The sequence below is a fragment of the Staurois parvus genome, unplaced genomic scaffold, assembly GCF_062004578.1.
Source record: "Staurois parvus isolate SC_StPar_1 unplaced genomic scaffold, SC_StPar_1.0 ptg001622l, whole genome shotgun sequence".
Lineage (NCBI taxonomy): Eukaryota > Metazoa > Chordata > Amphibia > Anura > Ranidae > Staurois > Staurois parvus.
The window spans coordinates 413,265-438,309 of NW_028319418.1; the positions used below are offsets into that span (position 1 = coordinate 413,265).

The 25,045-nt window shown below is 42.0% G+C and overlaps 1 protein-coding gene across 2 annotated transcripts in view; it reads left to right on the forward strand.

Annotated features, from left to right (window-relative positions):
* Nucleotides 1–11,744, forward strand: part of CNKSR1 (connector enhancer of kinase suppressor of Ras 1) — a 73,679-nt gene extending 61,935 nt beyond the window's left edge. For both annotated transcript variants that reach the window (XM_089663087.1, XM_089663088.1), the window contains 5 exons: nt 4,434–4,507; nt 5,220–5,275; nt 6,805–6,925; nt 8,643–8,818; nt 11,067–11,744. In XM_089663087.1, coding sequence (XP_089519213.1) covers nt 4,434–4,507; nt 5,220–5,275; nt 6,805–6,925; nt 8,643–8,818; nt 11,067–11,282 — 643 coding nt within the window. In that variant the 3' untranslated portion in view covers nt 11,283–11,744. The remainder of the gene's footprint in view (nt 1–4,433; nt 4,508–5,219; nt 5,276–6,804; nt 6,926–8,642; nt 8,819–11,066) is intronic.
* Nucleotides 11,745–25,045: the final 13,301 nt, after the last annotated feature.

Sequence of the window (25,045 nt, forward strand, 5' to 3'; positions counted from 1 at the left end):
GTAGCTATCACACGAGACATGTCGCTAAACTGGTGGCCCTTTCCTGTAAAAAGGGCATTCCATTTCAATGAGGACATTGTTCTGCCATCCTTGTGCCCTGTTCCTTAGCATCCAAAGGAATTGCATAGTAGTATTAGTAGTACGTAGTATTAGAGTATACCTAAAAGCTACTGCTTTTATTAAACGAATAAAAGACACCCTGCTTCAAAATCTACCATTGCACGGTGGATAAGGGGCTTGAGTGCAAGAACTTATGCTCTTAACCAAAAACCTTCTCCTGTGTTGTTGCCCACTCCACCAGATCTGTAGGAATTTCCTGGGCATTTGGGCACTAAACCTTCCAGTCATACTTTTCTCAAAGTTTTATCAGGTGGATATCTTCTGCAGATGCAGCTTTTGGCTACAGCACTTTGAACTTGGGTCCTTTAACTCCTGTGTTTTTGGCTTGTTGGCACAGTTTGTTTGCCTAATTGTTGCCCACATTTTGTAGTCCTTGTTATGGGGAAGTATTATATGAATATGTTGCCTGGGTCTTGTACTGTACAATGAAGATAAAAGGATTTTAACTTGCCATATATTGGCGTACAGGACACCCCTTTCTTTTCAAATCCTTTTTTTGGTTTACTCTGCATTGCTTGCTATAAAATTGAAGACTCACTGAGTGGGGGAGGGTTATGGGGAATTCACCCCAGGGGAGCATATGCTTCAAAAGTTTGCCAGTGTCCAATCACCTGAAGGTATACGCCGATACTGTACAACCCCAATTCCAAAAAAGTTGGGACGCTGTGCAAGATCTATATAAAAATTGAATGCAATGATTTACTAATCTATTAAATCCATATTTTATTCACAATAGAAAATAGAAAACATATTCAATGTTTAAGCTGAGAAAATGTACACTATTAAGAAAAATAAATAGGTTCATTTTGAAAGTGATGGCAGCAAAACGTCTCAAAGTTGGGACAGGGCCTTGTTTACCACAGTGTATAGCCCTGGCCAAAAGTTTTGAGAATGACACAAATTATAATTTTCACAAAGTCTGCTGCTTCAATGTTTTCAGATCTTTTTGTCAGATGTTCCTATGGTATACTGAAGTATAATTACAAGCATTTCATAAGTGGCAAAGGCTTTTATTGACAATTTGTCTGACCACTAAACAGTTTTCCAATTAGCAACAGACCATTTTAAATGCGGTTTGCCCCAGAAAAGATGGCAGAGTTTACATATCAAGTTCAGATATGTCTTCTTCTTTGTATGAGAGAGAACCTTTAAGGTGGAACTTCACTCTGTCAACATTGACTATTTTAATCCTTATGCTGCTACCTTTAGTAAATGGATAGGAAAGTATCATATTTTTCTTTAAACTTTTTTTATTTTATTTTTTTTTTACATTTCTTCAGTTACTTCCTGGTTTCCATGCCTAGGAAAATGATGTCATACATCCCAGCTGTGTTTAGGAGAGGAGGGAGGGTCCTTAGTTCATCCTATGCCTGAGCCAAGGGCAGATGGATTCCAGGATATAATTGCTACATGAATCGTCTATTACTCAAGATGGCCACTGCCAGAAATGCCAGGGGTCTTTTTAAAAATTATTTCTCAGCAAAATAAAGCATGGAGACATGGATGGATGGGGGAAGTTTGCTTTGAATATTAAAAATGAATTAAATAGCATTTTTGGTTTGTGGTGCTCAGATGCAGGGCAGTCCCACTTTTAACTTGCATTTTTGAATAGCACAGCTAACTGTGTTCAAGGACACCTGTGATTTCAGCTGCAAGAATCTACTCATTATTGCAGCAAGAATCTACTGAATCTTGGAGCAGGAATCCACAGTATGGACCAAAAAGCCTATGCAAATGAGGCCTTAAGTGACAGTAATCCCTAGTTTAGAAAAAAAATCTGTACCTTCTCAAAGTGTCAACATTAGCACTCCCCCCCCCTTTTTTTTTTTTTTTTTAAACTTTGATCTGCTTTACTGTTAGAGAGTCGCTATGTTTGTTCTCTGCTGTATATAGGTTCATAACCCTTTCCTTCTCACTCCTGAGATGGACTAGGGATTATGAACTATAGAATGTGTATCGTTTATGGAGCAATCCACATGGGCGAAACAAATGCCCACTGCTCTTTCCTAAGAAATGTCACAGGAAATGTTAAATGGAGGCAGAAGAACACAGTAAAAAGCAATTTAATCAAAATTAGATTAACTGCTTTCCTGCCGCCTTATAGCAGAAATACTGCTAAAGGGCGGCAGGAGTGTGCAAAATGTGTATATATACATGTGATTTTTGCATTTCCAGGTAGGGGGTGCACGCCGTCATTGGTGGCGTCACCTGTTGATCACCAGGTACCGTCGCCCCAGATAATAACCCCTTCCTGCCCAGTGTCAGTGCTTTTTATTAGCACTATTGGTGTCACTGGAGATGTCAGTGACAGTCAGTTCCCCCCCCCAGTGTCAGAATGCCAGCCGCAGTCCCGCTATAGATCACTGCCATTACTAGTATTTAAAAAAAAAAAAAATTCCAGTATCTATATCGCCATTTGTAGATGCTATAACTTTCAAATAAACCAATTAATTTACACGTATTGGGATTTTTTTTTTTTTAGCAAAGACTTGTAGCGGAATACATTTTGGCCTAAATTTATGATGACTCTATTTGTTGGGAAAAAAGGACATAAATTTAATTTGGGTGCAGCGTTGCATGACCACTCTATTGTCAAAGTAATGCAGCATCGTATGAAAATGGCCTGGTCAGGAAGGGGGTAAATCCTCTGGAGGGCCAGTGGTTAAGGAGTTGATCTGTATAGATTATTTTTGGAGAAAAAGGTTATAATTTAGTGTAACTTTAAATGGCCAGCCTACCAATAGTTCATGAAAAGATCGACTTGAGCTAGTCTCCTCCATTTGCCTTGCCATCTGATGCTTTCTCTCCCCATGGGCTTAATCGCAGAGGTTTCGAACCTCTTAACTGCAACATTTTCTGGACTAATTGGTCTGTTATAGGAAGTTTAAAAATTAGACCTACTGGCCAGATGAAAATAAAGTTAAAATAAGAAAACTACTGTAGGCACCACATTGAAGGCTGGTTCACACCACCATTTTTTGCTTTATGGATGTGTTTTTGCATATGCGTTTTACACGTTTTTGATGCGTTTTCAATGCTTTCCTGTGCATTTTTCTTTTATTCTGGCAAATGAAAACTCTCGGGATAATGTGTGTTCTGGTGAATTTATTTGCATTTTGTGGCGTTCCAAATGCGTTCTAGGAAAACTGCAGCACGCTGTACTTTTTGGGTTTAGGCATGCTTGAAGTATAACTAAAGGCAACAAGTAAGTAAAGGGAGATTCACCTGACAGGTGTTATAGTCCTCCTTTACTCTCTCCAAAATACGGGGAATAGTTTTGCCTTTAGTTCTACTATAATTCAAAGCTATGCAGTACATATGAAGGGCAAAGCAACAGATTCACTTCAATGCAGTCCTTTCCAACACAGAATATTAACCTTTGCTTCCTCACTACTCCATCCAACTATTAAGAGCCAGGAAAAGAAAGCAAGCACTGTTATCTGCAAATCATTCTATTTGGAGGCTACACAAATCTAAAGGCGGTTTCCCTGTCCCCATGTTAAGCGCTGAGCCAGTCACAAAGCACTATGGCTGTCACGTGCTCCTCCATACCTGGATCTACTGGGTATTTTTATTTGCTTTCCAAAGCTGCAATGGGAGAGCAAAGGAAAGATGTACATATGAGATGATGGGAATATGGACAATAAAGTGGAATTGTTGCTTTGCCCTGCCTGGGTAAACCAAAGTGTTTCTCAAAGGCATTCCACACTTTCAAATGTTGTGTTTTTTTTTTTTTTAACTAGGTATAGGTGTAGTTATATTTCCTGTCTCTTACCATGTTACGATGGGCTCACTTGTCATGGCTGATTCCCTTATGTCCGTGTATCTGGTCACCTAGTGTGTCCCTATTTGCTGAAGGGACAAGACAGCTTCCTGTTCTGGGTCACACAGCATCCAATAAATGCCTCTAATTCTCTCTGTACTGCATAAGTTATAGGAGTGCTAATATAATGAAAACACATCTCTTCCCTTCATTGCGCTGTGTCAGTTCTTAAACTACAGACACAGGTAACCCATTAACATGTGCAGTGCCATGCAGCGTGGCATGTGAAGATTTACTCTACTGTATAGGCCAACAAATGACACTATGAAATTGCATGATCAATGCATATCTTATGCAGGTGAAAACATAGGGTGCAGGTAGTAAAGTTTATAATGCCTTTAATTTGGTGCATGAAGTTTTTTATTCACTTCTTCTTCTTTTTTTTTCTTTTTTATTTGTTTTGTTTTTCAACTGAATATGAGTATTGTGGTATCAGTCGTTCGGAGCCCCTTTTTTGTTTTATTTAGGTACTTCTTTATATATTTTATAGGTGGGTGACCTGTCTGGTTAAAACCTTACAGAAATATAAAAGTCACGCAAACGCCAATAATTCACGGGAAGAAGGTATGTAAGACCATGGTGAAATGACAGGCATGCCTGAGGCTTCCTGTATTGGAGACTAACATGGAGAAAGGGTATTCATGTCATGCCTTGAGGCCCTCTGTCATCCTTTTCTATCTGTGTGATATTAAAGCTGTGGGTTTTTTTTTGTTTTTTTTGTTTTTGTTGACATTTTTGTCCAACATTCACAAAGTTTTTCTTTGTGTGTGTGGGATTCATAGTGAAACAGAAATATTTAGTATAGACATTCAGAAGTACAGATGTGTTTAAAATGCATTGTATGTCGATTTTTGTGCACTTAACATTCATTTCATTAGCTGTTCTATAGCTTTAAAAACTATGCTAAGCTGCAGCATGTTAATGTGAACCAGCCGAGTTCTGTGACTTCTGCTTTAAATTCATCTTTATGCAGAAGGTGTGAATGTCTGTCTGTTTTTTTTGTTCTTGTTTTGATAAAATAGAACAATCCTATATTCCTATGTCACCTTTTAGATATGTCTTTCTGTGACAGCTCAATGGGTGCAAAGTAATTTGCTTCTTTCTTCCTAAGCATGGACAGCTTATGTAAGGAACTGGCAGAACCCGTTTCCGCAGATGAGCAAATGATGTTACATAAGAATTGTGATAGTGAAAAGGAATACAGAGGGAAATAGTTGACTATGGATATTATGATATGGTGTATATGTTTTGTAAATGTACATGTTTTTTTCCATAGATTGTTACAGTGAAACAGAGGCAGAGGATGATGATCAAGCCAAAGCTCAAGATGCGGTAGGTTGTGGTTTGTTTTCAATCATATCCTTTCCTATGAAATAACCCTATAAAAAATTAATTGCTGTGCAAATGAAAATTTTCCCCAATCTAGCGAATCATAGTCTGTCTGCACACCCTTTTTCCAATCTCCTAACTATGTCTGCTCAACAGCTGTATATATATCTTAAAGATATATAAGCTACAATATATGATTTAAATAGTGTGATATCCTCTATTTCTTTCGATCTGTGTGTTGGACTAAAATATGGAAACGCTACATGATTTGCAGGTGTGAAAGTGACAACATGTTTCAGGTCGAAAGTGTAAATGATGTAACTTTCTTTTGCTTCTGCTGTGTGATGAGGCACTTAGTGAACAGGTGGGAAGGCCCACTTTTGTCATTCACTGCGTGCGCTGCTAGTAATACAAAGTCATATCAAAGCTTACAGAGTTTCAAAGAGGGCAAATTGTTGGTGCCTGCTTAGCTGGTGACTCTGACTTGAGTTGCCAATTTATTTGCCATGTTGTGAGGTAAATTATCAAAGATTATGACGGCATATACAGTTTTCGGGAAGATGTCTGATAAGAATATGCTCTGTCAACATGGTCAACTGACCAAAAGGACATTGTGCAGGATTGTGACCCAGAATAAGAAAACAACTGCTGCAAAAAGGACTGCAGAGCTCAATCTCAGTCTTCCAAAGTCCGTGTCCACAAAAACTATGCAGAGGGAACTCCATAAGCAAAACCTTTTACGTGCTAGCTACAATTGCCAAACCACTAATGACCAATAATAATTTTCAGAAGAGAATAGAGTGGTGCAACACCCATAAATAATGGGACTATTGATCAATGGAAGACTGTAATATGGTCAGATGAATTGAGCGTCACACTGTTCCCAACCCAGACGTGTTTAGGTGTGGCAAACACCATTCCAAGCCTATCACCAGGACATGATTGTGCCAGTCATGGTTTGGGCAGCCATATCTTGGTGTTCTGCAGACCCATAGTCACCTTGAAAGATGGTCACTGCCAGCAACTATGAACAAGTTTTGGTTGACTATGTACACCCCATGGTGCGGACATTGTTTCTCGAAGACGGTGCCATTTACTAAGACTTACTACTAACCTTACCCTTTAATGGCTATGTCCTCTGAATCCTAGCCTGAGACTTATCTTAACCTTACCCCCTAATGGTTAATATCTTCTATGCCATACTTATTTTCTCTCTACTGAAAATACTTTTCTTTCCCGAGGTCATTGCCTAAAGCAGCTTCTTCCTGCTTTAAAACAAGGTACCACCAAGATGTTGTCACCATGGATCCCTTCATGATTGAAACCACTCTGTAGTAACACAGCAGTCCACAATTCTGTCTTTTTTTTTTTTTTTTTTTTTTTTCTCTCCACAGTGAACCTGGTGGAGCTTTTTTTGCAATGGTCAATATGTTGAATGTGACAGTTTTTTTTATTTTATTTTTTGCATATTTTGTTTAAAATGTTTCAGTAAACATCTAAATCCCTTGTTTTTTTCTAAATCCTTATTTCAGGTGAAAAAACAAACTGCGCAATCACCAGTGAAAAACATGCCTGACGCAAGTCCAGTCTCCACTAAGGAAAAGGGGGCAGAAGGTGTACAGATGCCAAATTTTAGCAGTCCCCAAACTCAAGGTCTGATAAGTACAATCAATAATTTGTTTTATAATTAAGGCTGTATTTAAATTTACCTTTAGACCGGCCATAGACTGTTCAATTCTCAGGCGGTTCAGCAGAAACCAGCTGAGATTCGAACCGTGTGTGGGGAGGCTGAATGTCCCAAGTTGACTGATCGATCAACTTGGGTACAACCAGCCTGCCGGATTCACTTTCAATTATCGCTAGTGGCTACTATAGCCTCTAGCAATAATCACTGTCACCATGTGAACACAGGAGGTTGGTCACTCAACATGGGCACCATTCAGAAATGCTTTACATTTTCCGAATGAACGCAAACCATTCTCTGCATGAGGTGGTGTGGTGGTGTAATGATGATTTATCTTGTCCAATCAGAAAACACGTATTAATTAAGAAAATGCAAAGAATTTTCTGAATGGCGCTCGTGCTGAGCGGCTGACCTCCTGTATTCACAATGCATCAGGTTGGCTTCTAAGCACAGGACCTGGAAACAAGTGGAGATCACTGAAGTAGCGGTGTCGCCCCTCATGTTAACCCCTTCCTGCCCAGTGCCATTAGTACAGTGTCAGTGCTTTTTTTTTTTTTTTTATGACACTGATCACTGTATTGGTGTCACTGGGCATGTCAGTGACACCAAGTCAGTTCCCCCCAGTGTCAGAATGTCCGCCACAGTTCACTATAAGCCTCTGATCACCGCCATTACTAGTAAAAGTTAAAGTCCAGTGTATATATACCGCCATTTGTAAACGCTATAACTTTCACGTAAACCAATGAATTTACACGTATTGGTTTTTTTTTTTGTTTTTTTTTTTAGCAGACATGTAGCAGAATACATTCTGGTGTACATTTATGGCAAAATTTGATTTTTAAAATATTTTTTACTAGACCTGTTTAATAGCAAAAAGTAAAAAAATTATTTTTTCTCAAAATTGTCAGTCTTTATTTTTTATGAATTTTATCAAAAAAAGAAATGCACAGGCGATCAAATACCACTGAAAGAAAGCTCAATTCGTGGGGGAAAAAAAGGACATAAATTTCATTTGGGTGCAGCTTTGCATAATCGCGCAATTGTCAGTTAAAATAACATCGCTGTAACGCAAAAAAATGGCCTGGTCAGGAAGGGGTGTAAATACTCAGGAGGGCAAGTGGTTAGTTAGTAATTGCTTTATGGAAGAACTCCAGGAGGAGAGTTAAACAGCTGTAATACACATATGTGACTGTTACTTGGCAAACTATTCTTTTCACACCTCTGCCATCCTGCATAGCCAGGAGAGTGGTTCAAAAACCAAATAGAAGATATAGGAACTTGTATAATTTAAATCCCTGTTAGGCTTAATTTAGAAGAGAAGTAGGCGCTCAATGGAGCATTGAACTGTGGAGAGCGAGGGAGTGGCTGGCTCAGGCTCTCAGCGGGTTGCTGAGATGCTGAGCCAGGTGCTGCTCCAGGCATCTGGATGGATCCCGACTTTAAAGAGATCTGTCCCTAGCCTGGACCGGCTGAGTGATGTCAGCTGACAGTGGACTTTAGCCCGCTGTTGGCTGAAAATGTGTGACAGGAGTGCAGAACGAACTGCACTTCTGTTACACATAGAAGTACAGCCACATGAGCTTTAGCTGTACCTCTCTTTTTAATATTGTTGATTGTGATAGTTTTATATTTATTTTATTAAGAATTGGGGAAGTGGATGATTAACCAACTTCTTTTTCTCATTAGTAAATGATGATCTTGAGTTAATGATGACTTGTCTGAAACAAGGAGGGGTGTCACTCATTGGTAAAAAGACTGCAATGACTCGAGATGAATACCGCAAATCATTCATCAAACGAAATAAAAATCCAGACATAAATCACAAAGCACACACCTTGCGTGTTCTACAAAGTACACTAAAAGTGAGTATGTATAGATGCATAAAGAAACTAGTCCAAAATAAAAAGTTCTCTTTCCAAAACACAAGTTTTGTTTGCTTTTGAAGTACATTAGGTGCATGTGTGTTTGGGCTCTCACGAGATTTAACAAGGTGAGTCTTTAAAGCCCGGCTCCAGGTTTTGTGCCTGTCAGAGGGATCATTGTATTTTTATGAATAAATATCTTTTTTTATGAATAAGTGCTTCATCTTATTGGCTGAGGTGGAGATTGCGATATCATCTGCCTGTATCTACTCCTCTGCCAATCAAATGAAGCCTTGTATTTATTTAAAAAAAAACTTAACTCTTCATACTGCTGCATACTGTATATAGCTAAAGCCACATTCGGTTTTTTAAAGTATTCCCTTAATAAAGGAAAGCGTTTATAAAGCTGCATCCCTTAGCAAAGGAAATGGTTTTGTTTGGGACAACTTGGCCCAAATGAACAATCTAATGTAACAGCCTGGAGTTGGGTTTAAAAACAAGGCTATTTTGATGGACCACAGCCCACCTTTATAAAAAAAATTAAAGAAACACTTTGAAAACACATCAGATCTTGATGGAGAAAAATATATCATGCTGGATATCTATACTGATATGGACTGGGTAATGTGTTAGGAATGTAAGGATGCTCCATCATTTGATTTTTACGGCGTCTTTGAATTCAGTCCTCTGTAGGTTGATAATTTTCATCAAAGTGAAAAAATGATGCAACAGGCTAGTCCATTTTGCTGAAATTTGATTGCAGCAACTACTCAGTAGTTTGTATGGCCCCCACATGCCTGACAACAGCGAGCCATGCTCCTAATGAGATGACGGATGCTGTCCTGGAGTATTTCCTCACAGACCTAGACCAGGACATCACTGAGCTACTGGACAGTCTGCGGTGCAGTCAGGTGGTGTCGGATGGACCAAAACATGATATCCCAGAGGTGTTCTATTGGATTTAGGTCAGGCGATCGTGGGGGCCATTCAATGTTATCAATTCCTGCATCCTCCAGGAACTGCCTGCATACTCTTGCCACATGAGGCCGGGCATTGTCGTGCACCAGAAGGAACCCAGGACCCACTGCACCAGCGTAGGGTCTAACTATGGGTCCAAGGATTTCATTTTCATACCTAATGGCAGTCAGGGTGCCATTCTCTAGCCTGTAGAGGTCTGTGTGTCCCTCCCCAGTCCATCACTGACTCGCCACCAAAACAGTCATGCTAAATGATGTTACATGCGGCATAACGTTCTCTATGGCTTGTCCAAACCGTTTCACGTCAGTCACATGTGCTCAGGGTGAACCTCCTCTCATCTGTGAAAAGCACAGGGTGCCAATGGCGGACCTGCCAATTCTGGTGTTCAATGGCAAAAGCCAATCATGCTCTATGGTTCTGGGCAGTGATCACAGGGCCCACTAGAGGATGTCGGGCCCTCAAGCCGCCCTCATGAAGTCTGTTTATGATTCTTTGGTAAGAGACATTCACACCATTGGCCTGCTGGAGGTCATTTTATAGGGCTCTGGCAATGCTTATCCTGTTCCTCCTTGCACAAAGGAGCAGAGACCGGTCCTGCTGATGGGTTAAGGACCTTCTACGGCCCTCTCCAGCTCTCCTAGAGTAACTATCTGCTTCCTGGAATCTTCTCCATGCTCTTGAGACTGTGCTGCCTGCTGAAGTCTCCTCCCATGCTCTTGAGACTGTGCTGGGAGACACAACAAACTTTCTGGCAATGACACATATTGATATGCCATGCTGGAGGAGTTGCCTGTGCAACCTTAATAGGGTCCATGTATTGCCTCATGCTACCAGTAAGGACACTGATCCTAGCCAGATGCAAAACTAGTGAAAAACAGTCAGTCAGAAAAGATGAGAAAAATGTCAGTGGCCTCCACCCTGGGGGTCGTCTCATTGTTACCCACCTAGTACACCTGTTGTTAATTTCATTAACACCAAAGCAGCTTAGACTGATTAACAACCCCCTCTGCTACTTAACTGACCAGATCAATATCCCAGGAGTTTGACTTGAAGCTATACTCTAATTAAAAAGTGTTACTTATATTTTGTGTGTGTCTAAAATTTATGTATGTATATATGTGTGCATGTATAATTTAATTATTTTCTTTTGTATTCCCCATTAACGCGCAAGCACACTATTTTTCTAAGAAGTATGATTTGACCTTCAAATGCATTTACTAATGAGTGTTGCTTTAAACTGATTTCTTTGTAATTGTTTTATTTCCCAAAGGCAAAGCTGCAGGAGCTTGAAGTTCTGAATCAAATCCTGGAGCATCCCAACTTGGACGCTGCTGCATTCCGAAAGTGGAAAGCTGAACATGACCAGCTGTATGGCAGTGTAGAAAAGGGCTCACAGGCCGCTGCAGAGAATGTGTTCAGCATGGATGTAGAAGGGAGCAATGACCAAAAAAAGCAAGAAAGTGATGATAGTGAAGCAAGTGAATAAATGCCACAAGTCTGGCATACTCTTCACCACATACTGTTATCATAATGATTACACTGAGTAGTTCAGTGACTGAAAATCTACAGATTATAGCTGGCCGCCATTTTATATGAAACATTGTCTGTCAGATATAAATGTATAATATATATTTGATTGTGCTACGTCTAGTTATTCCAGGCAGGCGGCCTCCTGCTGGACCTGTATGGGGTGTTTGCAATCAACCTAATATGAAACCTAAGTGAACTCGGACACCGAGTACGATGTGCCAATAATATTGTCAGTATTTGATTGGAAATTTGCCATACATTTTTATCAGGTGTTTTACCAAGCAAAATGAATGGATTACTTCTGGCACACTGAGGTAAAACTTCATTCTCATGTGAGAACTGGAAATTGCATACTGTATACAGCTGGTATTTCAAGTGTACATGATTCTTTGTCACATAAAATCATAAAATACACAAATCTGTGTCTGTTAATGATAGAAGTTATCTGGGATAGCCAATGATTGTTTTATATTTGTTTGCTTATATCAAACTGAATACATAGTTTAGGCTGATTTGTAATCGTACAGTTTTGAAACACCGTATGAATGATTTTGTTGAACTGCAGCCAAATAATGCAGCAAATATATATATATATATATATATATATATATATATATATATATATATATATATATTATTTATATATTATTTATATATATATATAATATATATATAAATTTTTTTTTTCCTCTTCATAGGCTTACAGAACTAATTATGGACTGGAAATAAGTGCACACAGTACACTTACTATGTACTGTATTCACTGAATTCCCTGCAAAGTATGACTGATACCATTTCCAGTCTGTAGAAATGACTACCAAGTTTCCCAAGATCATTTGGTAATTAGAAATAACACATGCTAAGGCCCCCATGTTTCTGTGAAGGGCCAGCCCTGTTTCTCACCAACTCAGAACAATTGTATTTATTTAAATTGAAGTGGCAGCAGCTTACCTGGGACAATGATTTCCTGTCCCAGTCCTTCAGGTTTAACAATGACAATAGCATAACCCCCTGGACTTCAAAATTAGAACAATAGTATAAGGGATTTCTTGTACTATGGTACATAAAAAATACACCAATCAACTGTAACATTATGAGCACCCACCTAAATAATAAGTAGGTCCCCTTTTGCCACCAAAACAGCCCTGACCCATCCAGTCATGAACCCCACTAGATCTCCAAAGGTATGCTGTGGTAACTGGCTACAAGCCATCAGTAACAGACCTTTAGGTCCTGTAATGTGGTGGGGCTTTAATGGCTCGGACATGTTTCGCTAGCACATCCCACAGATGCTTGACTGGATTGAGGTCTGGAGAATTTGTAGGCATTGTCAACACCTCAAACTCCTGAGTTTCTCAAACCATTGTTTGAATAATTTTTGCAGTGTGGCAGGGTGCATTTTCCTGCTGAAAGAGGCTACTGCCCTCAGGGAATACCATTGCCATGAAAGGGGTGTGCTTTATCAGCAACAATGTTTAGTTAGATGGTACGTGTCAAAGTGAAGTCCACATAAATGGCGAGACCCAAGGTTTCCCTGCAGAATATTGCCCAAAGCATCACACTGCCTCTGCCAGCTTACCTTCTTCTCATACTGCACTCAGGTGCCATTTCTCCCCCAGGTAAGCATCGCACATGCACCCGTCCCTCCATATGATGTAAAAGAAAATGTGATTTGTCAGACCAGGCCACCTTCTGCGATTGCTCCGTGATCCAGGTCTGATGCTCAGGTGCCCATTGTAGGCACTTTTGGCTATGGGTACAGGTCTGCATGGGTGCCCTGACTGGTCTTCAGCTACGTAGCCCCGTTCTCCTCAAACTGAGATGCATTGTATGTTCTGACACCTTTCTATTGGAACCAATATTGCCTTTTCCAGCAATTTGAGTTTTTCTGTAGGATCGGACTGTACAGTCCAGCCTTTGCGCCTCATGTGCATCAGTGAGCCTTAGCCGCCTATGACCTAGTCAGCGGTTTTCCTTCCTTGGATTACTTTTGGGTAGATCATGACCACTGCAGTCTGGGAACATCCCACAAGAATTGCCGTTTTGGAGATGCTCTGGCTCATTCGTCTGGCCATTATAAATTGTCAGTTCTCAAGTTTGCTCAAATTCTTATGCTTGCCCATTTTTTTTCAACACTTCATCTTCAGGGACAATGTGTTCCCTTGCTGTCTAATATATTGCACCTGCTTTCAGATGCCAATGTAATGAGATAATCAATGTTGTTCATTTTGCCTGTCAGTGGTTATAATGGTATTACTGATCGGGGCATTCTCGTATAGCTGGGAAAATGAGTATTTTTCAAATTGCATATGCATTATATTTATTGAAAACCATTTCCATAAATTACCCAAAGATGCTTTTATATTTTCTACTGTTCTAGTAGCTTTTATTTTTATTCAAATTATTTTTATGTACTTGTTTGTTTATAATATGCTAATATTATTATCCATTTCTTAATATATTTTTCAATACATGCATGGCAAAATAACCATTAATAAACAGTGCCTTTTAACAAACCTTTACACTGTTTTCACAACTTTTCTCTCTTTTGCTGCAACTGCATAGCAGTGCCCACAATATATGCATAAAAGCAATATAAGCTCATGTTGAACTGGTATTGACTTTGTTTATTTAACCCACAAGATGTTGTAAAGGTATTTATTTAAGTTTTACATAAGGCAAAGGTAAAAGACAAGAAGGCCCAATAAAGCACAATGATCCTTAATATACATACAGTGAAATATGCATATCCATAGTTGGTATATGAAACCCAGACACATGAGATGTTATAGCATTGCCTTATTCCAAAACAAAGAAGACATTCCATCCATAAAACACTGAGCACATGCACACTTGATCCCTCCCCTCCGTACCCACAAATGAAAACAATATAGTGAAGACATATGGGGAATTAGGAATTGATAGAACCCAGCCACAGAATCCAAATTATGTGAAACTTTTTAGGACATTCTCTACCATCATATATAATCTTCTATTTGGGCAAGTCTGCATTACGCACACAAGATTTGTATCCGAGTCAGGGGTTTGGGTTCCTTCAATTGAGCAGTATAGCCTTTCTAGCTTTAAAAATGTCATTAAATATGGTATGTTCTTGGGTCAAAGGAACAGTAATTCAGGATACCCAGAAGATGTATGGTAATTTTTGACCAGAGCAACCCAGATTTGTTTCTAGTGCAGTATATAGTGATACAGTATAAATGAGGACAGGCCAAGAATATGTGATATAAAGTAGCTAGAGTCTTCACACTTTACACGCTGGCCCATATGATGTAGCCTATCCAGCATATATAGTAGGTGGTATATAAACGTAAACTGTATAGATTTGTCTTCTGTACTAATTAAATCTTCAAGCCAGGTGTCCTAAGGAAAAAACAGAATAAATGTTTGCTGTTTTTAAAACAGATGGCAAACAGTTTCTTTTAGCTTCAAGCATTTATAGAAGGTGGTGGTCAGTTTGGTGTGATTGTTTCATGAAAAGAGATTACTCCATAGGAAAGGGGGCTTATGATGTTGTTGGGGTGGTAAATTGAGTCCGTATAGCATGACGTATCAACAGATATTTAAAGAAAAATTTTGTTGGGAGAGGTAAACCTGTAGTTCCCCATAAGAGAAAGGAATTCCTATCAAACCGATATATGAGTTATGCCTTTGGAAGTCCACCAAAGGGACAGAGAGAGGAACAGTGTAGCCTACTGTATACATGCGTAAGCTGGGATACTAGGAAATAAATATAGAGATTATAGGTAGCTAGGCCACCATCTTCTGTTGTGACCTGCAAAGAGGACATGGCAATACTAGGGTGTGAATTTTTCCAGAAAAAAAAAAGTATAACGGAATCAATGCATTGGAAACGTTTGCAAGTGCTGCTTGGCGAACGTAAAGGAATATCATCTTGATTAGAGTAATATGATCATGTTTTGTGTTTGAGCACGTTTTTATTTAAAATTGACACTTTTTTTTTTTCCACTTTTGACAAATCCAGCTATTACGTGTTATGCCCCAGATTCTGGTTTCCTCAGTAGGCCAACTGAGGATGCTCGTATCTGGGGTGCAATGAGTAATAGGTGAAAGGAGCTGAGCCCTAGATGTTTTGAACTGATGACTATCCAGGCAAGCAGGGTGGTGAGCCATGTAACGAAATATACATTACATGCTGGCTTGTTTCTTACATCTTGTATGTGTTTTTAATATAAGTGCTAATAAATTGTTTTATACATAGAGGGCACTATGGTTCCACTTTTCTGTTAGCCATAATAAGTATTGTATGAGAGCGTTCGCTGGAGGAGTGTATACTGTGGTGGAGTCGGGAGAGGAGCTGGAGGAAGACCACTGTGGGTGTACTTAAGTGTGTCCATATATTGAGCGCATAATGATCTATTACTGAGGTCATAAAGTGAGGTGAGCAGGATTTTCACCTAATGGTGTTGGCACTGAAGAAGGGGCTTTATTTTACACACATTGCACAGTGGTGTTATAAGAGGCTTTAATTATTGTTTTTGAGATTAGTCTATATCAGTGATGGCGAACCTATGGCACGCGTGCCAGAGCTGGCACACAGAGCCATCTCAGTGGGCACGCCAGGAAGAAGAGGAAGAATGCGCTCTCCTGCGCACCCCCGGGGGCGCGCACAGGGCGATCTCTGTGATCGCTGTGTCCTATGGACACAGCCGGTCACGTGACGTGGTAAAAGGCCAATCACAGCGGCCTTTTACCACGTGATCAGCCGTGTCCAATGACACGCTGATCATGGGAAATGCAAATGCCGGTTCTCAGCTGCACTTTCCTCACGCTGGCAGATCGTGAGGAAAGTACTGCCGAAAACCGGCAGTTGTCAGAGCAGGGAACGGCACCGATCATCAGTGCCACACACAAGTTCCGCCCACCTGTGCCCAGCAGTGCACCCACCTGTGCCACCTACCTGTGCCAACCCACCTGTGTCCACCAGTACTGCCCACCTGTGCCCAGAAGTGCCACCTACCTATGCCAACCCACCTGTGCCACCCACCAGTGCCCAGCAGTGCAGCCAGTCAGTGCCACCAGTCAGTGCCCAGCAGTGATGTCAGTCAGTGCTACCTATCAGTGCTGTCTATCAGTACCCATTATCAGTGCCACCTATCTGTGACGCCTCATTAGTGCTGCCCATCAGTGCCACCCATCAATGATGCCCAGCAGTGCCGCCGGTCAGTGCCGTTTGTCAGTGCCTCCAGTTGGTGCTATCAGTCAGTGCCGCTTATCAGTGCCCATCATTTCCTGCATATCAGTGCCTCCTCATCAATGCTCACCAGTGCCGCCTCATCAGTGCTACCGATCTGTGCCGCCTCATCAATGCCCATCAGTGCTGCCTATCAGTGCAGCCTCACCAACGCACATCAAAGAAGAAATATTACCTGAGAATTTTAGAATAGAAGCAAAGGAAACCTTTTATGTTTTAAATTTTTTGCTCTTTTTTCATGTATAGTGCAAAAAATAAAACACCCAGTGGTGATTAAATACCACCAATAAAAGCTCTATTTGTGTGAAAAAATGATAAAAATTGCATGTGGTTACAGTGTTGCATGACCGCACAATTGTCATTGTTAAGTACAACAGCACTGAAAGCTGAAAATTGTCCTGGGCAGGAAGGGGGTAGACGTGCCCGGTAGGCTAGTGGTTAATTCCAGTGTTGGCACTTTGAAATAAAAAAGTTGGTTTTGTGTTGCAGTTTGGGCACTCGGGCTCAAAAAGGTTCGCCATCACTGGTCTATATTGTAATTAATTTTGGTAGAGGTTGTGAAGTCACTAACAGTTATTTAGCAGCAAATATTTAGAGCACTGTTGTATTATTTTAGGGTGTGTTGTGCTGATTGAATAGGGTTCAGATATACACTATATTGGCAAACATTTTGGGACACCCCTCCAAATCATTGGATTCAGGTGTTCCAATCACCACCATGGCCACAGGTGTAAAATATCAAGCACCTAGACATGCAGACTGCTTCTACAAACATTTGTGAAAGAATGGGTCGCTCGCAGGAGCTCAGTGAAATTAAGCGTAGTACCGTGATAGGTTGCCACCTGTGCATTAAGTCCATCTGTGAAATTTCCTTGCTACTAAATATTCCACAGTCAACTGTTAGTGGTATTATAACAAAGTGGAAGCAACTGGGAACAGCAACTCAGCCACGAAGTGGTAGGCCATGTAAAATGACAGAGGGGGGTCAGCTCATGCTGACCCACACAGTGCGCAGAAGTCGCCAACTGTCTGCAGAGTCAATAGTTAAAGACCTCCAAACTTCATGTGGCCTTCAGATTAGCACAACAGTGCATAGAGAGCTTCAAAGAATGGGTTTCCATGGCTGAGCAGCTGCATCCAATCCTTATATCACCAAGTGTAATGCAAAGTTTCGGATGCAGTGGTGTAAAGCATGCCGCACTGAACTCTAGAGCAGTGGAGATGTGTTCTCTGGAGTGACGAATCGTGCTTCTCTCTCTGGCAATCCGATGGACGTGTCTATGTTTGACGATTGCCAGGAGAACGGTACTTGTCTGACTGCATTGTGCCGAGTGTAAGGTTTGGTGGAGGGGGGATTATGGTGTGAGTTTGTTTTTCAGGGGACTCAGCGATCATCGAGCCCGATGATCGCTGAGTCCGACGGACACGGTGGATTACGTGACATGGTATCGGACCAATGAAATCGGTCCCATACCATGTGATCAGCTGTGTCCAATAAGGACACAGCTTAAGTGTAAACAAAAGCCGCATGGTGCGGCTTCCGCCTCCTTCTCCTCACACGGAGTTGTTTGTGAGCGGAGAAACATCGAAGAAGAGGTTGTAGCTAACTGCCCTCCACCTCAGTGACACCTGATTGCCCCTAAAGTGGCCCTGATTGCCCCACGTGTCCCTGATCACCCCAATAAGTGGCCCTGATTGCCCCAACAAGTGGCTTTGATTGCCCATAAGTGTCCCTGATCGCCCCCACAAGTGTCCCTGATTGCCCCAAGTGTCCCTGATCGCCCACAAGTGGCCCTGATCGCCCCCAAAAGTGGCCCTGATCGCCCAACAAGTGGCCCAGCAGTGTCCCTGATTGTCAGTGTCCCTGATCGCCACATAGTGGCCCAGCAGTGTTCCTGATCGTCACAGTGTTCCTGATCGCCACACAAGTGGCCAAGCAGTGTCCCTGATCGTCACACAAGTGGCCCAGCAGTATCGCCACAGTGGCCAAGCAGTGTCCCTGATTGCCACACAAGTGGCCCAGAAGTGTCCCTGATTGCCGCAGTGGCCCAGCAGTGTCCCTGATCACCGCAGTGTCCCTGATTGCCGCACAAGTGGTCCAGCAGTGTCCCTGATTGCCGCAGTGTCCCTGATTGCCGCAGTGGCCCAGCAGTGTCCCTGATCGCCACACAAGTGGCCCAGCAGTGTCCCTGATCGCCGCACAAGTAACCTAGCATTGTCCCTGATTGCCGCACAAGTGGTCCAGCAGTGTCCCTGATCACCGCAGTGGCCCAGCAGTGTCCCTGATCACCGCAGTGTCCCTGATTGCCGCACAAGTGGTCCAGCAGTGTCCCTGATCGCCGCAGTGGCCCTGATTGCCGCAGTGGCCCAGCAGTGTCCCTGACCACCACACAAGTGGCCCAGCAGTGTCCCTGATCACCGCATTGGCCCAGCAGTGTTCCTGATCACCACACAAGTGGCCCAGCAGTGTCCCTGATCACCGCATTGGCCCAGCAGTGTTCCTGATCACCACACAATTGGCCCAGCAGTGTCCCTGATCCCCACATTGGCCCAGCAGTGTTCCTGATCACCACACAAGTGGCCCAGCAGTGTCCCTGATCGCCGAATAAGTGGTCCAGCAGTGCCCCTGATCACCGAAGTGTCCCTGATCACCGCAGTAGTCCAGCAGTGTTTCTGATTGCCACACAAGTGGCCCAGCAGTGTCCTGATCATCGCAGTGGCCCAGCAGTGTCCCTGATCGCCGCAAAAGTGGTCCAGCAGTGTCCCTGATCGCCGCAGTGTCCCAGCAGTGTCCCTGATCACCGCAGTGTCCCCGATTGCTGCACAAGTGGTCCAGCAGTGTCCCTGATCACCGCAGTGTCCCTGATTGCCGCAGTGGCCCAGATCACCACACAAGTGGCCCAGCAGTGTCCCTGATCACCACACAAGTGGCCAGCAGTGTCCCTGATCGCCGGACAAGTGGTCCAGCAGTGCCCCTGATCACCGCAGTGTCCCTGATCACCGCAGTTGCCCAGCAGTGTTTCTGATCGCCACACAAGTGGCCCAGCAGTCTCCTGATCATCGCAGTGGCCCAGCAGTGTCCATGGTCGCCGCACAAGTGGTCCAGCAGTGTCCCAGATCGCCACAGTGTCCCTGATCGCCACACAAGTGGCCCAGCAGTGTCCCTGATCACCGCAGTGGCCCAGCAGTGTCCCTGATCACCATACAGTGGCCCAGTCAGTGTCCCTGATCACCTTACAGTGTGCCTGTTCATAAAGTGTCCCTGATCTCTGCCACACCAGTGGATCCTGTTCACTGCCATCGTCTGTGAGGAGAGAGATCCAGTACAGCTAACTGTGAGTAATTTTCAGCCTTTGCACAGACTTTACACACACTCATAAAACATTGCCAGCCACCTCACTGTATCTCTGATTTTTGCCCAACAGTGACTAGTGTGAACCAACTGCAGCCAGATATCTGTCCCTCACTGCAACACCATCCTGATCACTGCCATACCAGTGGGTCCTGATCAGTGTCAAAAATATGGCCAAAAGATCATATACAAGCGAGGAGGCATTTCAAATTCTGAGTATGACAGATGAGAGTGACGGAGAACTTAAAACATACCTTGGGGTGTTTGCTTTCCAAAATGGGGTCTTTTTGTGGATAATTCCATTGTCCTGATGCTCCAGGACCTCCAAAACAGCAATAGGTAGTTAAGAAATTAGATGTGCGATCCTTGCCCTTAGAACGCTAACAGGTGCTTATTGGATGTGGAACCCCTCTATGTGGCCAGACTGTGAAAAAGTCTCACACATTTGGTATCGCCATATTCAGCAGGAGTTAAAGAATGCGTTTTGAGGTATCATTTTAAGTATGCCTATGCTGTGTAATAGAAATATCTCATAGATTGACAACTTTGCGTAAAAAAAAATACATTTTCATTTTCTTTTCACATTTTCCAAAAACATGTGGCAAAAAATGAAGTCTTCAGAGGACCCCCCATGCCTCTTAAAACATACCTTGAGGTGTTTTCTTTCGAAAATGGGGTCATTTTGTGGGTAATTCAATTGTCCTGGTGCTCCAGGACCTCCAAAACTGTGATAGACAGTCAAGAAATTAGATGTGTAATTTTTGCCCCTAGAACGCTTAAGGGTGCTTATTGGATGTGGGGCCCTTCTATGTGGTTAGGCTGTGAAAAAGTTTTACACATGTGGTATCACCATACTCAGGATGAGTAGCAGAATGTGTTTTGGGGTGTAATTGCAAGTATGCCTATGCCGTGTGAGAGAAAGAACTTGTTAAATGACAACTTTGTGGGAAAAAAAAAAAGAATTTTTTTTACTTTCATCATTTCCTTAAAAAATTGGCAAAAAATGACAACTTCAAAAAACTCTCCATGCCTCTCATTAAATACCTCAGACTGTCTACTTTCCAAAAAGGGGTCGTTTGGGGGGTATTTGTACTGTCCTGGCATTTTAGGGCCCCAAGAAATTATATAGGTAGTCCGTGCATCAGGATTGATACATTTTCAAATATATCAAATATATATACCGTGGTCTGTGGACTCTATAACTTTCACAAAGACTAAATAATACACACTGATTTGGGTTATGTCTACCAACAAAATGTAGCACAATGGATTTTGGCCTAAATTTATGAAGAAAGTATATTTATTTGCAAAATTTAGTATCAAATACTAAGAAAAACATGTTTTTTTTCAAAATTTTCAGGCTTTTTTCATTTTTCTAGCAAAAAATAAAAACCCCAGTGATGATTAAATACCACCAAATTAAAGCTCTATTTGTTTGAAAAAAATTATAATAATTTCATTTAGATACAGTGTTGTATGCCTGAGTAATTGTCATTCACAATGTGAGAGCGCCGAAAGCTGAAAATTGGCCTGGACAGGAAGGGGGTAAAAGTGCCCGGACAGGAAGTGGTTAAAGGTAGGCATCCCAATACTTTTGGCAATATAGTGTATGTGTGTATAAAATGGGAATGCCATCTGATCAGAAATGGGTCTCTTGCAGTTCAGAGAAAATAAGGTGAGATAGTTACTATCCATAGTCAATGGAACATGGAAATAAAATGAGATTTCTAATATGAAATACCAGACCAGGTCAAAACAGGATATACCAGACAGATAAAGAAAAGATGAGAGGAGAAGAAAAGGACAAAATAGAACAAGAAAGAAAAAATCAGTAATAAAGGAGTACAATATAAAATCCATTCCAGGTTTTAAAAGACGTTGAAAACTGGAAAGGTATTGCCATCTAGTGGCTGAACAAAGTCATGATATTAAGAAAACAAGTAGCTTTAACAGCCTTGTTCAACATGGAAATGTGCAGTGCATTATGTAGCATTGAAAAACCTAAGTGGTGGCTTGACTGACAATTACACCGTCGCACAACACTGTACTTGAATTAAAGTGGTTCTAAAGGCTCAAGGTTTTTTTTACCTTCATACATTCTATGCATGAAGATAAAAAACATTCTGTGTGGAACATTCCCCCTTAATACTCACCTAAGCCCCCTGTCAATCCAGCAATGTGCACTGGAGTTTCGACTATCCAGGGACTCCCTCTTCTCATTGGCTGACACAGCCAGTGAGCAAATGAGGGGAGAGGGGGCGGGGCTGAGCCACGGCTCCCTGTGTGAGTGGACACACAGAGCAGCGGGGTGCCTCCATAGCAAGCTGCTTGCTATGGGGGCACCTGACAGGAGGGAGGGGACCCAAGAAGAGGAGGATCTAGGCTGCACTGTGCAAAACCACTGCTCACAGAAGGTAGGTATAGACATGTTTGTTATTTTTTCTTTACAAAAATGAGACAAATAGTAATTTCTTTTGGTGGTATTTAACCTCCCTAGCGGTCTGATTATGTCCATATTTCTGTGCTGAAAGCGGTATATTTTTTTGCATGGAAATGTTTTTTTTATTGTAGGCCTGTAATTTTTAGGAATAACTCATTGAAATCTGTCCGAACAAGAGTCTAGTAAACATCCCAGGGATGTTAAAATTTGAAACACGAAATCATAAATTATAATTTAATAAATAATCATAAAAAATAATATAATAATAATAAATTTAATTCAATAATATATTCAAACCAAAAACACTGAAATTTGAAATATAGCGCCAAGTTCGCACATCGCTGAGCTTAGTCGCAAAATCGTTTTCAGTGTCTGATGACGAATTTCCCCACAAATCATTATCACTCAGTTCTGCAAGTGGTTCTGATTTACTATCGCTGTTCTCTAGCCGGTCTAAAACCGCTTTTGACCTAAAGGGACGCTTTTTGGACGCCATGGACGTTTCTCAGTTTCCAGGCAGAAAGAACAGTAAAAATGCAGGCAGGGCGCCGGACAAAGCACTCGGGACAAAATGTATGTGAAATGGTTTGATACAGTAATGTTTTACTATGTTATTTTAGTGTATTTTGTGAATGTCACTTTTAAAATTTTTGAATTTCCCTCCGGATCCGCCCCTGTACGTCCCGACGCTCGCAGGGAATGGAACCCGGAAGACGGATGCCGGCATCGGCTGGAGGAGATGGCCGGGGACGCTGCAGGGGGGACATCGTGGGAGCGAAGGACAAGGTAATTGGGGGATCCCGGAGCAACGCTGCAGGGTATTCCTGAGTGTAGCTCGGGATTGCCGCTTTTGGTACTGAAAGTTTACCCCGAGCTACACTCGGGAATACAGCCAGGGGGGTTAATAACCTCTGAATTAAACTGGGGTTTAGACTGGCTAACACATTTCTTCAGGCCTGAAATGCCAGGACAGTACAAACCCCCCCCAAATGACCCTTTTTTTTTTGGTGGGAGGCATAGTGAGTGCTGTTGAGATCTCATTGTTTGCCAAATTTTTTTTGGAGGATGAGGAGAAATGCTGGTGTTTGAGGAAACTCTGCTCTTTGTATGATGTTTGTATATCCAGTACTTTAACTGGTTCCGTGCTGCCCTATAGCAGAAATACTGTTACAGGGCAGCACGGGTACGAAAAATCACATGTACAGTTGTGTCCAAAATTATTCAACCCCCACTGAAATTGAGTGTTTTGGCCAGTTTGACATTGCTTTTGATCATTCAGTCATCTTGCTTACATTTACATTAAAGAGGCACTTGTAGGTCAGACAAATATAACATAACAGTTATAATGAAATAACCACAAATGTCTTTTCTGTGCTCACAGCATTATCAGTTTTATTCAACCCCCAAGTGACATTCAATCTTAGTACTTAGTACAGCATCCTTTTACAGTTATAACAGCTTTTAAACGTGAAGCATAGCTTGACACAAGTGTCTTGCAGCGATCTACGGGTATCTTCGCCCATTCTTCATGGGCAAAGGCCTCCAGTTCAGTCACATTCTTAGGCTTGCGCACTGCAACTGCTTTCTTTAAGTCCCACCAGAGGTTCTCAATCGGATTTAAGTCTGGTGACTGCGATGGCCACTCCAAAATGTTCCAGCCTTTCCTCTGCAACCATGCTCTAGTGGACTTGGAGGTATGCTTGGGATCATTGTCCTGTTGAAAGGTCCAACGTCTCCCAAGCCTCAGGTGTGTGACGGACTGCATCACGTTTCCATCCAATATCTCCTGGTACTGAAGAGAATTCATGGTACCTTGCACACGCTGAAGCTTCCCTGTACCTGCAGAAGCAAAACAGCCCCAAAGCATGATTGACCCTCCACCATGCTTCACAGTAGGCAAGGTGTTCTTTTCATCATAGGCCTTGTTCTTCCTCCTCCAAACATAGCGTTGATCCATGGGCCCAAACAGTTCTAATTTTGTTTCATCAGTCCACAGAACACTATCCCACAACTTTTGTGGTTTGTCCACATGGCTTTTGGCATACTGCAGTCGACTCTTCTTATTCTTTGGAGACAGCAAGGGGGTACGCCTGGGAGTTCTGGCACGGAGGCCTTCATTACGCAGTGTGCGTCTTATTGTCTGGGCTGAAACTTCTGTACCCACATCTGACAAATCTTTTCTCAGTTCCTCAGCAGTCACACGGGGACTTCTCTCCACTCTACGCTTCAGGTAGCGCACAGCAGTCGAAGTCAGCATCTTCTTTCTGCCACGACCAGGTAGCGTTTCAACAGTGCCCTTTGCCTTGAATTTGCGAATGATGCTTCCTAAGGTGTCTCTTGGTATGTTTAACATCTTTGCAATCTTCTTATAGCCATTGCCCTTCCTGTGAAGAGAAATCACCTCTTCTCTTGTCTTCCTGGACCATTCTCTTGCCTTCACCATGTTTGTAACCACACCAGTAAATGTCTAGAAGGAGCTGAGTATCACAGTCATTTTAAAGCTGCCTAATTGGTGCTTATTATGCTTGATTGCTGCTCGGTGACATCCACAGGTGTTTTCAATACCTGATGGAAAGCACCTGTATGAACCTCTGTTCTTCAGAGTGGTAGTCTTTAAGGGGTTGAATAATTGTGGCAATGAAGAAACCACATAAGAACCATTTACTACTGTATTACATAAACAATTGATGTCAT